At 38.6% G+C, this 17642-nt stretch overlaps 1 protein-coding gene across 4 annotated transcripts in view; it reads right to left on the bottom strand.

Moving 5' to 3' along the window:
* Positions 1-3707: 3707 nt before the first annotated feature.
* Positions 3708-17642, bottom strand: part of LOC150085669 (putative sodium/potassium/calcium exchanger CG1090) — a 273451-nt gene continuing 259516 nt past the window's right edge. For 3 of the 4 annotated variants that reach the window (XM_090374171.1, XM_090374170.1, XM_090374173.1), the window contains one exon: positions 5419-5630. In XM_090374171.1, the coding sequence (XP_090230297.1) occupies positions 5431-5630 (200 nt within the window). In that variant the 3' untranslated portion in view covers positions 5419-5430. Of the gene's footprint in view, positions 4396-5418; positions 5631-17642 lie in introns of those variants that run through there. The other variant, XM_090374172.1, reaches the window with a different exon arrangement.

Raw genomic sequence — 17642 nt, 5'->3', positions numbered from 1 at the left:
AATGCAGTAGGAGATTACAGATTAATACCACTGCTTGTGTACCATTCTGGAAATCCTTGTGCATTTAAACCAGAGAGCATGGATAATAATATCTCTCTTGGAGGATTCCTGAGGTTGAAAAATATTGTAAAGACAACAACATTCCTTTCAAGATTTTGCTTCTATTATATAATGCTCCTGGACATCCTATGCATTTAGATTATTTCAATTTGAACATAAGGGTCATATTTTTACCGCTAAACACAATTTCATTCATCCAACCTATGGATCAGGGTGTTATTTAGAATTTAAAAGCATACTATTTATGCACATTTGCTCACGCATTGTCTGCAGTAGACGGTAAGAGAAATTTTACATTAAGAGACTTGGAAAATCTTACAATATTTACCAAGCCATTTTAAATTACTAAAAGTTGTTTAAATGGTGCATGGAAGAAAATATGCCCACGGCACATAGAAGGCTTCGCAGGATTTGAAAAAGATCATTCATATGAAGAGGTTACAGATAAGATTGTGAAGGTTGCAGAGCTACTTCAGTTGAAGGTTGATGCCAAAGACGTGGAGTTAATGGAGGAAGAAGAGAAGGAATTATCTAATGAAGAACTTATTGACTTGCAGGCAGCAATAGTAAAAGAAGAAAATGCTGACAAAGCTCAAGATGAACCAAATGAGTAGCCGAGATGCTTCATCACCAGATAGATGACAATGGCATTTCGTGAAAGTGCATTGGCAATGGTGAGGTTTGAGAAGATGGATCCTGACAGCGAACAATTATTAAAGTTAACAGAGGGGTGAATGATATGCTTGCTTGCTACAAAAAAATCTATGATGAAAAGAAAAAAGCCACCGTCCAGTTATCCATTAATGTTCTTTCGTAAGGTTGAGTGGCCGATCCCTTCTTAAAGCTGCACAGCCCTCAACCTCCACAGCAGCATACTTAAAGGCTGAAGTCATCGATTCTGGCAACGATGCTCGAGAGGTAAAACTCACTGACATTGTCTGTCTCTCTTTTTTTGTAATTTTGAAATTTTTAAATTGCATGTTTTTGTAATTTTTCCTGCATATGAGATTAAAAAATTGAATAAATACAATAAATAATTCTATTCACATGTTCATTGAACATTTCTTTTTTGATTCAATCAATTCAGTGAGCACAGTTGCAAGTGCTGCACAAGCATGGGGAAAATTCTGACACACGAAATCCAACATGGATTTTGTGTCAGGTGTTTTTGCGTAAAGTTCCACGGAATGCAACCCTAACGTTAATCGGGGAGTGGCTGTACAATGGAGAAATAATATAATTATTTCTCCATTGATATATTTGTTCAAGACTGAAAGCCTTCTCTAAAATTGCTTAATTTTCAACAAAATAATTTTTTTGAAATAAGTGAAAAAACTGTATTTTTTAAATATTTAAATTTTTATTAAAAAATTACATAAAATACGTATTGCATCCATTAAGAACACATTACGTATTGTTAAAACTGTAGCAAAATTTAAAAAGAAAGTTATCTTTCTTTCCAGGTGTTTTTGTTACAACTTGTGGCACTGCAGAATTAATGGGGGTGTGGGGGGGGAGGCACATATATTCTAAAACATGGACTGTGAAAATATTACAATTATGAATATTTTTTTAACAATGCTTGTAGTAGGTGTACAGTGTGGACCAATCCTGTATTACTGAACAATTTTTGTTATTATTAAGAATAAGAAGAATTATTATTTTTTAAGATGTACAGTTATGAATAATTTCATTTTATAAGCAGTACTTGCTGACATATCAGCAAGTACTGCTTATAAAATGGATTAAACAATTAAGAAGGCTCAGTTTTCAATACAATAAAATTTATTAAGAACAAATACAGAATTAAGGTGCGTCATAGAATGCATCCATTCTTTTATAGTTTATTCGATACAACTGTATGAAGAATATTTTCACTAGTGGTAGAAATGTACTTCTTAATGTTTTGCTTCGATCTTATTTGGATGTTGTTACTGAATATCACATTACAAAAATTATTTGGATACAAGGTACAGTAATCCCTTGCCAACTGTAGGTTCCCAAAAAGTACCATATTTAGCAAGACTAAGACTCCATAGAAAAGGGGAGGGGGAAAATTGGAGAAAAACAATAAATATATTGGGGGGGAAAGTAATCTTTTCCATTCACACAATATGAATAAGATGAGGGAACAAGATACATACCTACCTACTCACAAAAGATCAACTATCTTCCTAACCTTCAAAGCATCACAAAAAAAATATAAACGTTAGTCATAAAGACAAATACGATACAAGTGCTTCACCCACAGGATAGACTGTAGTTGTTCCCAAACTGCATGTTCTAGCACTGCTTTAGGAAAAACTCTGTGAGACTGATAAATTCTCAGCTCACGACGATCGGATAAATCTAATTCTTTGTTCGATAAATAAAACCGATATTTAGGATATTGGAGCAAAATTGTCGAAAAACCGTTTTCAATTAGAACTCACAATATTCAAGCTAGAGAAAGCCAAACCGAAAGCATAGAAGAGAAGTTGTGAGCAAGCCAATGAGAAGGCAAGAGCCCATGACTAACCCAAACTTACTTTCGCTCTGAACAGGGGATCGTAACGGGGGGAGAAAGGGGCAGCGAGAACTTCGGTCCCGTGCTAACAACAATAAACAAAAAAAGAAGGTTTAGGTTGATAGCGAAACCAGGCGCACACCTGCCTGTGACACAGACTTCAGTAACTAAAAGAACAGCACTCTGTCATATTTACGACTTTCCCCACTGTCATTGGGAGGGAGCGAAGAATTCCTCATTGTTGAGCAATCAACGAAGAAAAAAGAAAGGGGGAAGGTAGCGCCAAAGTGCGAGATATATAGAGAAGGACTGAGTCAGACAGAGACGGAGAGAGGACACAGGGGAGAGGAGAGTTGGCTCTTCGCAGACGAACATCTAGTGGAAAGATAGCCGGAGCAGCGAGAGACAAAGGCTAAGAAGAAGCAGAGCGGCCACCAGACAAGTTGCCCGAAAACCAGTAGAGGACCCCGCCTAGATTTTGCTGAAGAGAAGAAAGCCGTATCGCTGTACCCCAGGAGCGAGCGAATTAACGGGTAAACCATTATATTATTCGTGTGAATGTAACAATTGAAAACCGAAACTAAACTGATAACCCTTTCAATTCTTCTTTCCTGATCCCAAATGAATTACATGTTAATGCAATGTAGGTTAAACGACTATAATGCTCCCATAGACACGAAAATCACCACCCTGATGTCGGATGCACTGAGAGACATAGCCAGACCTACCCGCATTTAGCCTCAGAATATGGGAAGTACCAAAAAGGTCTATGAGCATTCTGGACAATTAACTTAGATCAGTCTAGTACACTACAAAAGGTAAGAATCGTGAAAAGTTAATGTTGCAAGATAAAATACAGGATTTCTATGAAGAACAGAATGTACTAGCTTAATACCTGATCCACACATTTGACATTTGAAATGTAACTAATGCCTGAATACCACAATTTAAACTGATTATCTAAGTTGAGAGCAAGTGATGTATATTTAGTTTGTTTTGTGTTAATAAATATTGTTATGTGTTTCACATAAGTCTCATCCTCTCTGCCTATATCCAACCACACCAGCACAGGTAAGAACCAACTAAAATAAGTTATTTGCGGGGGATTGAGTCAATGCACTGTGATTGGTCGATCCTTTATCACAACGCTAATCCTTTGCTGCAGTCACAGGGATTACATAACTTCTGACAACCGAGGGCGGGGATTTTGTCCTAAGAGATAGTGAGTTAGAGCAACTAGACAGAAAAAGGGCGTCGCCCCACAGAAACGCGAGGAAGCAAGATGGCGCCTCGAAGCTAGCAAGAGAGCTAACCCAAACAAGAAGTGCCAAGTAACCAAAGAAGACAGGGCTATCTACAAGATGATGCCACGACGCCCTACAGCTCCACTGCTGAGTTCAATGGCAATCACACTTTAGGTGTTCAACAAATGTAGCATATTTTAACTCCAAGTGTGACAAAAGTTTGGACTCACTGTGGTAGAGCATAAAAAAACATATCTCTGCACAACCTGCTAAACCCAGCTGCATAATATGTGGGAGGAAGGAGCCATAATTGTTTGTTCTTTTGTTCAAGGAAATGGGGCTGAATATTTGTACATAAATATAAAACCATGTCATCTCAAATCCATAGTTGGGGAAGGATTACGGTGTATTCCAAAATAAACGTGTTTGCTTAAACATGTTTGCCATGTTACATAATAAACACTATGGTGCTCTTACAATACCACTGTCTTCTGCCTAAAAATATCTTACTCCACAACCAATCATGTGCCCTATTGCATGAAGTGTGATAATGTGCAATAAATGGATAACTTTGTAGTATTATTGCTAGAGAAAAAAAAAAATAGTAACTAGAAATGTACTCACTCTTATACAATATAATAAATTTTGTTTTTAAGTTCTTGACAGACAGTTTGAAAATACTTATTTTTAGAATCCATTCAGTATTAATTGTAAAGGGGAATGGAATAATTTTTAATACTGTATAGTACCACTGAGAAATTCAAATTGTTGCAAAATGCAGCTAAAGCTTGTTGCTTGGAAATACAGTTCCCTGAAAATTGAATATATACACTAAAACAGTTCTCGTATAAAGAATTTGATGATTTTCAATCAAGCCTGATATAATGCCATGCATAATATACATTATCAGATGGTCATGAATTTTCCTATAACGAGTATGACAGAAATCAGAAATGTTATGATCAAAATTGATCTACTCAAACTTATGGGTTGTGTTGTCAGTAGCAAAATATATATATTTCAAATAAAAACATCATATACTTCCTGACTGCTCTCCTGGTAAAGAAAAAAAATTTATTTTTAAATGTACATCCTTTATGAAAAAGAAGCATAATCATAGTTCTTATCAATTCAAATAAAAAAATGATAAAAATATGCATTAATATTAAAGTTCAATAAAATCCTATTAAGTACTGTATAAAAAAAAAATGAAAGCTAGGTAAAACAAGGCACTGGACATCATTCAGAATGCTTCGTAAATCTTTTGAATATACAGTTCTATTAAATTTAGTGCCCATGTCATGATGCACTCTTTTAAAAAAATAAATTAAAAAACATTTTATACAAACAGCTTAATTTACAATTATTAGTATCTATATGCACAGAGTATGTGCTCATAAAAATAACTATGCATATTGAAACATTACACTGCTGCTGTTACAAGAAGTTTATCAAAATGAACAAGTTTATTTATAAAAAAAATATACATTTCCAAGAAACTGAGCAACTAGCCCGTGAACCGAAACTTTCCAAATATCATTAAATATACAGGAACATCTTATGAAAGTGAAAGGATCTTGTCTCTTCTTATTTTGTAAGCATGACGAAATAAACTAAATATTAATAATCACTGGGGCAGACAGGTGGATTCATATAGCCAAAAACGTTGAGTTCGTATAGGCTAGCAATTATCATAAAAAGAACATACCATATCAGCATAATAGCACCATATTTCTTATTTAACTTCCAACTATTCAGATGAGTGGTTACAAGAAGGAAAATCACAGTAGAAAGCAGAGAAAGTGTAGAGTATATAAGCCCTGAAAATAAAAATCTATTATGGAAGAGGCTTATGAGAACTTTCCAAAATTTTAACTTTAGTTTTGTTGGGTAATAATATAATACTCATTCCTAAACACTTGTAAATTAAAAGAAATCAAAAGTGAATTAACTCTTATCAGCTTTTCATAAACATATTTTATTTAAATAACAGAAGAAGACTATATTTAATGTAAAGGCAACTCAGAAGAAGTACCAGTTACTCCTCCATTAACCTACAGTTCATTGTCTTCCAACTTATTAAGACTTACAGTAATTCATTAAACACTTTCATCTGCGTTATCTAGTAATTATGTTTCATCCCTCTAGAATTTTTACCCTGTCTTTGTTTTTCTGTGATAATTGGTGCATTGTTAAAATTAAATTTCACCAATTTCTTCAGTGGCAATACACTGAGAACCATAACAATTTTGCTATTGTGGTTTTCCTTTCTCATTTAAATCTAGTTAGATTAAACTGGATTAGATTCAAGGTTTCTTTACTCACAGGCTAGTTTAACCTTTTCAGTGTCATGTGGGTGGATTCCTCACAGTGGTCTATTGGAGTGAGTTAGTGGAATTTTATCAAAATGAAAACTTTGTCCATTAATTCCTTAAAACAGTGGATCTCATAAAACTTTAATGACAAGAACCTCCTTTTAGTTTGAAAAATTTTCTCCCAAGCAATAAAATTGTTAACATTGTAAATTCTTCATCTTTTGAAATAAGCTTCTGGTGTAGCTCTATGGACCCCACAGTGTCTTCAGACTAAAGTTTGAGAAATGCCTTAAAATATAAATAAATTTCTTATTTTGACTTTATTGACCAATTTTATGTCAAATACAATAATTTTATTGATGTGACCAGTACAATAAAATTATTCCCAAAAATTGTCATTTATTTATATATTACTTGATTCAGTTTTATTAAATTCTGGATTTGAATTCCAAGAAATTCTTCAGTTATATAAATATTCTTCAGTTTTGTAAACCCAAATTAGACAACAGAGCACAGCAGGTGCAATCTCCTCTTCCACCAATTTTCAAAGTTTTATATATATATATATAACTTCGGAACACACACACAACAGTAGTTATAGTGATTGACTAAATTCAACTAAGTTACCTTTGCCCAACAGGAGAATTAACTGGAGTCAACATTTAAGGAACCTAGAAATTAGCATTAGCAGAGGCATATGATGCAAGAAAGCAACCTTATGCAGCATCAGCCCAAAAAAAAAACCCACTTCCACTTCACCCCTACGTTCGTTAGAAATACCTGTCCAGCTGAGCCTTAAATTTATTTAGGCTATCAACTTCCACAACAAGGGATGGAAGTCTGTTCCACCAACCAACTACCCGCTGGCTAAAGGTAAAATTTCTGCACGTCTATCCTATATCTGTCTTTCCTCAATTTGAATTTATGCCCTCTCAGATGATTATTCTGAGCAAGAGGAAGAATCCCATCAGCATTGAGCATGCTCAAACCATTCAAGGCTTTATACAGCTCTATCAGATCACCTCGCTGGTGCCTAATCTCCAGACACTGTAATTTGCAAAACTTAAGCCTTTCTTCGTAAGAGTACCCCTTTGTTCCATTCCCTAATCTTGTTGCCCTTCTCTGTACTCGTTCCAGCAGCTCTACATCCTTCTTGAAATGAGGCCTCCAGACCTGTATACAGTACTCAATGTGTGATTGAGGTGATTATTCCCTTATACAAGGGAATAATCACCTCCTTATCCCTGCTAGAAAAATTATTGTATATCATTGACAAGACCCCATGAGCTACTCTTGCAGCCCGTCTGCACTGCTCAGAGAACTTCATATCTGCCTGCACAATTACCCCCAAGTCCTTTTCATTCTCTACCACTGTCACTGTAGTACCACAGAGTTGATACGTTGCTCTGGGGTTGCTGTTTCCCATATGTAGTACTTTACATTTGTCACCTCTCAGCCCATCTGCTCAACCTTTCCAGATCCTGTTGCAGCAGCATAGTGTCAGTAGAGTCCTTGACAACCCTGCCAACATCTGTATCGTCTGCAAACTTGGACATTAAGCTTGATATACAATCATGAATATCATTTATAAATACAAAAAACAATAATGGACCCAACACTGAACCCTGAGGGACTCCACTAATAACATTAGTCCAAGATTAGCAGTGTCCATTGATTACCACTCTCTGTCTTCTTTCCCTCAACCACCCCTTTATCCATAGCAGCAATTTGCCTCCAATGTCACACTGCTCCAATTTGGGCAGCAGTCTTCCATGTGCAACAATATCAAAAGCTTTTCTAAGATCCAAGTATATAATATCAAAGTTAGTCCTTGCATCCAGTTCTTTTGTGACTGCATCATAGTATCCAATCAAATTGGTCAGGCAAGACTTCCCCTTAACAAAACCATGCTGTGTCCGAGCTATAACTGAAGTCTTGTCTAGATGATCCTGCAGTGCTTCTTTAACCAGTGCCTCCATTAATTTTCCTGGAACAGAAGTTAAACTCACAGGTCTATAATTACTTGTGTCGGCCTTTGATCCTCCTTTGTGAATTGGTGTCACATTTACACATCTCCAGTCTGTGGGTACCTCCCCTGAGTCCAAGGAAGCTCTCATAATTATGGCTAAGGGTTTGCTTACTTCCTTTGCTGCCTCCTTTAATATAACTGGATAGATCCCACCCACCCCAAGAGCCTTTCTTGTGTTTATCTTCAACAACTTCTCCTCCACTTTACTCTCAGTTATTACAAGATTCTCTAGCTTACTGCCAGAGTTGAATACACCTCTGGCATTCCTCTCGCTGAATAACTCCTCATGTGTGAATGTCGATGCAAAATATTCATTTAATTTGTTAGCTACCTGAGCAGGATCATCAACTGTTGACCCATCGATATCAAGTGGACCAATCAGATTCATCCCCTTCCTTCTAGAGTTTACATAAGTAAAGAACTCTTTGCTGTTTTTCTTTGCATCCCTTGCCAAAGATTTCTTGCAATCTTTCTTTGCCTGCCTAACCTCCTTTGTAACTTTGTTACAGATCAACTTGTATCTATCATAGGCTTCTGTGTCACGTGTTAATTTATATGTATCCCATGCATTTTTCTTCTCTGTCATATGTCTCATTAGTTCATCTTTTCTTTTTTTTTTATGTAAGCCCCAAACACGAGGGGTGTTAGAACCTATGGTACTTAGTACCGTGCTTGGGTTGGAGGTTGAGAAGACGAAAGAAGATATCTGTTGACATTGGACTTAAACTTCTGTAGACTGTAATTTTCAGGAAATACGTATGAAGGTAGGTTGTTCTAGAAAACGGCAGTTGAATGAATAAAAGAGGAAGATGAAAAGTTGGTTCTGTGAGTTTGAAGTTGGACAGTAAATGGATGTTGGCTGGTGGTGGCACATGTTCGGACTGTTTTGAAAGAGAGAGCAGGAATTATAGAAGCTAATTCAGAAGAACAGTGCCCATGGAAGTATCTGTAGAAGAGGCATGCAGCAGAAATAGTACGTCTATGAGACAGCGAGTGCAGAGACTCTGTTAGAGATGAGTCATTAATTAACCTAACTGCCCTCTTCTGAATGGAATCAAGAAGCCTGAGAGAGGTTTGGGGGGCACGACCTCAGATGTGGGAACAATATTCCATGGCAGGGCGGATTTGCAATTTATACAGAGTGAGCAGGGAAGAAAAGTAACGTCGAGAGCGAAAGAGAAAACCAAGTTTTTTAGATGCAGAAGAAGCAATATTTGTAATGTGCTTGTGCCAAGAGAGATTAGAAGTCAGGGTAATCCCCAAAAGAGATATATCATTTTGCCTAGAAATCGGAGTGTCACTAAAGATAAGCATAGGAGCAGAAGAATCCTCTTTGTGAGATATAAGACAAGACTGAATTTTAGAAGGGTTGAAATCAATTAGCATTAGTAGAGGCATTTGATGCAAGAAAGCAAGCTTATGCAGCAGCATCAGCCAAAAAAAAAAAAAAAAAAAACACTTCCACTTCACCCCTCTGTTCGTTCAAAATACCTGTCCAGCTGAGCCTTAAACTTATTTAGGCTATCAACCTCCACTACAAGGGATGGAAGTCTGTTCCACCAACCAACCACCCGCTGGCTAAAGGCAAATTTCCGCACCTCTATCCTACATCTGTCTTTCCTCAATTTGAATTTATGCCCTCTCAGGTGATTATTCTGAGCTAGAGGACTAAGTTGTGTAAATAGTCTAAGTTGGGGCAAAGACAACTAAGTTGTCTTTGCCCCACTGGAGAATTGCCTGAAGATCGGCATTTAAGGAATTGGTAGCAGATTTTCGAGAAGTTGAAGCTGATTGAGCAGGACAAGGTTTCTCAAAATTGAAAGTGGAATGCAATGTGCTATCATCGGCAAAACTATGGATAGGATTTCCAGTCAATGGAAGGTCATTAATATACAAGAGGAAAAGAGTGGGGGAAAGAACTGAACCTTGGGGGACACCGGCATTAGTGGAGAAGTTAGAAGACAGAGAGCCACCTACCATCACCCTCAGTGAGTGATCAGAGACAAAACTGGATAACCAATCACTAAAACAGTTGGCAAACTATAAGATGGAAACTCGTTTAGAAGACCTTTATGCCAAACGCGATCAAAAGCCTTTGAGATGTCAAGAGCAACTACTTGTGTTTCACCGAACCTTTCCATTGAATTAGTCCATAAATGGGTAACATAAGCCAGGATATCACCAGTGGATCGACACTGACAGAATCCATACTGCCAATCGTTGATCAGACGAAAGGTTTCTAGGTAGTTTAAAATTTGGGCGGTTAATTGATTTCTCCATTACTTTAGAAAGAGTAGAAGTCACTGCAATGGGACGATAATTGGATGGGAGGGATTTGTTACCCTTTTTAGGAACTGGCTGGATATGAGCAAATTTCCAAGCAGAAGGAAAAACACCTTTGGAATAAGAAAGTGAAAAAAGGCAGCAAAGAATAGGAGTAAGTTCAGGAGCACAGGTTTTGAGAACAGGTGGAGAAATACCATCGGGATCTGGAGCTTTCTTAGCATCAAGGTTCATCAAAATCCTTCTGACATCCTTTTGACGGAAGGCCACAGGGGGTATTGAATGGAGGTACACAGGAGGTATTGAATGTTGGGAATAGTGGGAGGTATTTTACCAAGATCGTTAATGCTTGAGTTGAAAGAAAAATGGGATGCTAGCAGGTCAGCTTTACCCTTGGCTGAAGTGACAACAGAGCCATCTGGTTTGGACAGAGGTGGGAGCAGAGATGGGCAAAAGTTGCGGCCAATAGCTTTGGCAAGAGACCAGAATGCTCGACTACCATTAGGGCAAGAAGCAAGTTTTCTACTCTTAGACTGTTCAAACTCTAGTTTGGACTGGTTAATAACTGCTTTACAATTGTTGCGAGCTTTGGTGTAGGCAGAAAATGAAACTGAAGAAATAGAAACAAGCCAGTTACAATATGCAACGTTCTTCTCTTGAACAGCCTTAGCACATTTATTGGAAAACCAAGGTTTAGATAAAGGACGAGATTTTAAAGTGGAGTGTGGGATAAAGGATTCCATTCCTGCAAGAATAATTTCACTGACACGATTTGAGAAAACGTTGACATCAGAACTTTTGAAACAGTAATCCGACCAAGGAAAAGAAGAAAAGAATTCTTGCAGGTCATCCCATTTTGCATTCTTGTAATGCCAAACAACACGAGGTTGAGAATAGCCATGAGATGAAGGTTCCATTGGAGAAGAGACAATCACCAAGTTGTGATCTGAAGTGCCTAAAGGACCTCTCACTTTGACCATGTACTTAGAAGGGTTGTTTGTGAGAAAGAGATCAAGCGTATTGGCTGTATGATTAGGATTGTCCGGTATTCTTGTAGGTAAATGAACAATCTGTGCAAGATCATTAGTAATTGCAAAAGCTTCAGCATCTCGACCAGCTGGGTCGGTGTGACTAGAAAACGGAAGCCAGCTGGAGTTGTGAACATTAAAATCACCAAGGAAAATTACCTCAGTTAGGAAAGTTGGACTGGAGAAAGTCAAGTTGCAAAGAGAGGAAGTCAAACAGCTCCAAGTGATTAGTGGAGTTGGGAGAATGGTAGAGACAACAGATGAATTTGACACAATGAGGTTTTAAGCCAGAGAAGATCAAAGAAAGGAGATTCCGAATGGCCAAGTCTCTGACAGGAAATATCAGAACGGACATATGCACAAGTACCACCTTTGAGGCGAAAAGAATCATACAGCGAATAATTTGGGCATCTGAGATGAGCAGTAGTTGAATCAACTGATAACTGAGATTCTGTCAGAAAACGTACATGAGGTTTGGCAGACTGCAAGTGGAAATGGACATCGTTGAGATTAGAATTGGGACCACGTATATTTGTGAAATGAATTTGGAAGTGCTTGGGAGGTTTAGATCTTTTCGCAGATAAGCTTGCTCTATAAGTTTGACAATTCATGGTGTATATGACATCCATTTAGGCCTAAACCTCGAACAATATTTCTTAGTTGGTATGTAAAGCCTAGTAGCTTCCAAGATAAGTTCTTTAAATGCTTCTCATTTTGAATTTGCTGTTGGTAACATCTTCAGTTGGTCCCACATAGAATTTAAATACTGTCTCAGACCATCGTAGCCGCCTTTACGTAAGCAACAACCCTTCCCTTTACCCCTGATGGTAGTTACCTCTTTGAGTAAATCCCACTTCAGCACACTGTGATCACTGCCACCTAGTGGTTCCTTTATCTGCAGATTCTTAATGCATGAAAAATCACTAGTGATAATCAAATCAAGAGTATTACTCCCTCTAGTTGCCTCCCGAACATGCTGATGTAGAAAACAATCATCGAATAAATCCACAAAAGCCTTGCTAGTGTGTGAGTGACCAAACCACAAATTCTAGTCAATATCTGGGAAATTAAAATTCCCCATTATAAGACTCTCTTGATGTACTGGCCTATTTCCCTGTACAGTTTCTTATTATACTCATCAGAGTCATTAAGCCTATAGCACACTCCTACTCTCAATTTTGATCTCCCAATGCTTATGTCACAGGGCGCCTCCGTAGCCAGGTGGGAAGGAGCAGCAGTGCGTAGCACATGCTTCTTGATTAGACCGGGGTTCGAGCCCGTCACCACCAAATACGGAGTATGCGGAAAGGTCAAGGAATGACCACCGCATATCCCGGAGCAATATGGCCTTAGTTGCTAATGCTCCTAAAAACCAAATAACAAACAAACAAACAAGCTTATGTCACACCAAACTGACTCGACACTGCACTGTCCAGCGATGTCGACTGGCTTCACTTCCTTGGATTTTGTGTTTCTTAACTAATAGCATAACCTATCGTCTACAGAAAGGATAGACAGGATAGGAAGGGAGGATATCTGCCTTTGATGCTTTGAGAAATACCTCAAATTCATCAAATTTATTTACCAAACTCCTAGAATTGGTGTACACTCAAGTATACATGCACCTGTTTCTATTCTTAGCTACCCTAACACAACCATGTGTTTACTTGTACCGCAATGACTCCCAGGTCTCTGAAATATCCTGCATCTTGTTTTTCAGGCTTCTGCTCATTCCAATAGAAGCAGTGCAAGAATCACTTTCACTGCTGCCAGCGGCTACTGTTAATCTATTAATCTTTGTAGCTGTTTGGAGTAAGGTTCTTCAAATTGGAAGGTGGAATGCAATATACTAACATCAGCAGAACTATGGATATGATTTTTGGTCAATGGAAGAAGGTAATTAATATATAAGAGGAAAAGAATGGGAGAACAAATTGAACCTTGGAACACCAGCATTATTGGAGAAGTTAGAAAGAGAGAGAGAGAACTGGATACCCAATTACAAAAACCAGCTGGCAAACCATAAGATGGAAGCTTATATAGAAGATCTTTATGCTAAATACAAGCAAAAGCCTTTGAAATGTCAAGAACAACTGCTTGAGTTTCACCAGATTTTTTCCAATGATTTTGTCCATAGATGGATAACATAAGCAACTATTCACCAGCAGAATAGATACTGATGATCATTAATCAGATAGAAGAAAGATATTTATAGATAGTTTAGGAGTTGGTGATTAATGGATTTCTCCATTACTTAGCATTAGCAGCAGTATATGATGCAAGAAAGAAAGCTTATAGAGCATCCGCCCAAAAAAAAAAAAAAAACCCTCATTTCACCCATCCATTTGCTTCAAATGTCTATCAAGTTGTTCCTGAATTTATTTAAACTATCAACTTCCACAACGATGGATGGAAATTTTTTCCAGCAATCAACCATCCGCTGGCTAAAGGCAAATTTCCACACATGTATTCTACAACTGTTTTCTTCAATTTGAATTTATGCCCTCTCAGGTTCGTAATCTGAGCAAGAGGAAGAATCCCATCACCATCGAGCCTGCTCAAACCATTCAAGACCTTATACACCTCAATCAGATCACTGTGCTCTTGCCTAGTCTCCAGATGCTGCAGTTTGCAGAACTTAAGCCTTTCTTGGTAAGAGCACCCCTTTGCTCCCCTCACCAGTCTTGTTGTAGCAAATCTACGTTCTTCCTAAAATGTGGCATCTAGACGTGTATGTAGTATTCAAGATGTGGCCTGACCATTGCCTTATTCAAAGGGGTAATCGCCTCCTTATCCCTGCTTGCAAAATTCCTGTATATAAATAAATAAATAAATTTTCTTTTTATACTCCGGGACGACCAAACGGTCAGAGGAGTTCACAAGATAGACAGAATACAAGAAACAGCACTGTATTCAGCAGTCACGGGCTTGAACCCCGGTCACTCAAGGCACGTGTACTTATGCACCCGCGAGCCTGACCATTAGGCTACGGCAGCCTTATCATTCACAAGACCACATGACCTGCTCTGGTAGCCTTTCGCCACTGCTCAGAAAACTTCATATCTCACTGCACAATTATCCGCAGGTCTTTTTCATTCTCCACTACCCTAAGTGTACCATACAGATGATACATTACTCCGGGGTTATAGTCCACAAAGAGCAGCGTCTGTTGGTTATCACTCTCTGTCTTCTCCCACTCAATCATCCCTTTATCCATTGTAGCAACTTGCCCCAATGCCCCCTATTAGAATTTGATAAGCTTCTGGCCTCCACTTCCCTACAGAATTCCTCATGTTTGAATGTAGGAACAAAATACTCATTCATTTAATCAGCTACTGAATAGGATCATCAACAGTCGAACCATCAATATCAAGTGCACCAATCTGATTCATCCCCCTTCCTTCTAGATGCATTTAGCATTAGCATTAGTAGAGGCATTTGATGCAAGAAAGCAAGCTTATGCAGCATCAGCCAAAAAAAAAAAAAAAAAAACCACTTCCACTTCACCCCTCTGTTCGTTCAAAATACCTGTCCAGCTGAGCCTTAAACTTATTTAGGCTATCAACCTCCACCACAATGGATGGAAGTCTGTTCCACCAACCAACCACCCGCTGGCTAAAGGCAAATTTCCGCACGTCTATCCTACATCTATCTTTCCTCAATTTGAATTTATGCCCTCTCAGGTGATTTTTCTGAGCTAGAGGAAGAATCCCATCAGAATTGGGCATGCTTAAACCATTCAAGGCTTTATACACCTCTATCAGATCACCTCGCTGGTGCCTAGTCTCCAGACACTGTAATTTGCAAAACTTAAGCCTTTCTTCATAAGAGCACCCCTTTGTTCCATTCACTAATCTTGTTGCCCTTCTCTGTACTCGTTCCAGCAGCTCTACATCCTTCTTGAAATGAGGCCTCCAGACCTGTATACAGTACTCTAGGTGTGGCCTGACCATCACCTTATACAATGGAATAATTACCTCCTTATCCCTGCTGGAAAAATTCCTGTATATCATTGACAATACTCCATGAGCTACTCTTGCAGCCCGTCTGCACTACTCAGAGAACTTCATATCTGCCTGCACAACCACCCCCAAGTCCCTTTCATTCTCTACCACTGTCAGTGTAGTACCACAGAGTTGATACATTGCTCTGGGGTTGCTGTTTCCCATGTGTAGTACTTTACATTTGTCAATGTTAAACTTCATTTGCCACCTCTCAGCCCATCTGCTCAACCTTTCCAGATCCTGTTGCAGCAGCATAGTGTCAGTAGTGTCCTTGACAACCCTGCCAACCTTTGTATCATCTGCAAACTTCGACATTAAGCCCGATATACCATCATCAATATCATTTATAAATACAGAAAACAATAATGGACCCAACACTGAGCCCTGAGGGACTCCACTAATAACATCAGTCCACGATGAGCAGTGTCCATTGATTACCACTCTCTGTCTTCTCCCCCTCAACCACCCCTTTATCCATAGCAGCAATTTGCCTCCAATGTCACACTGCTCCAATTTGTGTAGCAGTCTTCCATGTGCAACAGTATCAAAAGCCTTTCTAAGATCCAAGTATATAATATCAAAGTTATTCCCTGCATCCAGTTCTTTTGTGACTGCATCATAGTATCCAATCAAGTTGGTCAGGCAAGACTTCCCCTTAACAAAACCATGCTGTGTCCGAGCTATAACTGAAGTCTTGTCTAAATGATCCTGCAGTGCTTCTTTAACCAGTGCCTCCATTAATTTTCCTGGAACAGAAGTTAAGCTCACAGGTCTATAATTACTTGTGTCAGCCTTTGATCCTCCTTTGTGAATTGGGGTCACATTTGCACATTTCCAGTCTATGGGTACCTCCCCTGAGTCCAAGGAAGCTCTCATAATTATGGCTAAGGGTTTGCTTACTTCCTTTGCTGCCTCCTTTAATATAACTGGATAGATCCCATCCACCCCGGGTGCCTTTCTTGTGTTTATCTTCAACAGTTTCTCCTCCACTTTACTCCCAGTTATTTCAAGATTCTGTAGCTTACTGCTAGAGTTGAATACACCTCTGGCATTCCCCTCGCTGAATAACTCCTCATGTGTGAATGTCGATGCAAAATATTCATTTAGTTTGTTAGCTACCTGAGCAGGATCATCAACACTTGACCCATCAATATCAAGTGGACCAATCTGATTCATCCCCTTCCTTCTAGAGTTTACATAAGTAAAGAACTCTTTGCTGTTTTTCTTTGCATCCCTTGCCAAGGATTTCTCGTAATCTGCCTTCGCCTGCCTAACCTCCTTTGTAACTTGGTTGCATATCAACTTGTATCTATCATAGGCTTCTGTGTCATGTGTTAATTTGTATGTATCCCATGCATTTTTCTTCTCTGCCATATGCCTCATTAGTTCATCTGACATCCATTTTGGCCTAAACCTTGAACAAGATTTCTTAGTTGGTATGTAAAGCCTAGTAGCTTGCAAGATAAGTTCTTTGAATGCTTCCCATTTTGAATTTGCTGTTGGTAACATCATCAGTTGGTCCCACTGTATAGAATTTAAATACTGTCTCAGTCCATCGTAGTCGCCTTTACGGAAGCAATAACAATTCCCTTTATCCCTAATGGTAGTTACCTCTTTGAGTAAATCCCATTTCAGCACACTGTGATCACTGCCACCTAGTGGTTCATTTATCTGCAGATGCTTAATGCATGAAAAATCACTGCTGATAATCAAATCAAGAGTATTACTCCCTCTAGTTGCCTCCCGAACATGCTGATGTAGAAAACAATCATCCAATAAATCCACAAAAGCCCTGCTAGTGTGTGAGTAACCAGCCCCCAAATTCCAGTCAATATCTGGGAAATTAAAATCTCCCATTATAAGACACTCTGATTTACTGGCCCACTCTATTTCCCTGTACAGTTCCTTATTATACTCATCAGAGTCATTAGGCCTATAGCACACTCCTACTCTCAATTTTGATCTCCCAATGTTTATGTCACACCAAACTGACTCCATACTGCACTGTCCAGCGATGTCGACTTGCTTCACTTCCTTGGATTTTATGTGTTTCTTAACTAATAGCATAACACCTCCCCCCTTCTTATCCTGTCTATCCTTTCTGTAGACGTTGTACTCCCCAAATTGCAGTTCTGCATCCCTTATATCTGTGTGACACCACGTCTCTGATATC

The sequence above is a fragment of the Mastigoproctus giganteus genome, chromosome 5, assembly GCF_048544385.1.
Source record: "Mastigoproctus giganteus isolate SK-2022 chromosome 5, ASM4854438v1, whole genome shotgun sequence".
Lineage (NCBI taxonomy): Eukaryota > Metazoa > Arthropoda > Arachnida > Uropygi > Thelyphonidae > Mastigoproctus > Mastigoproctus giganteus.
This window is presented reverse-complemented; position numbering and strand designations above follow the sequence as displayed.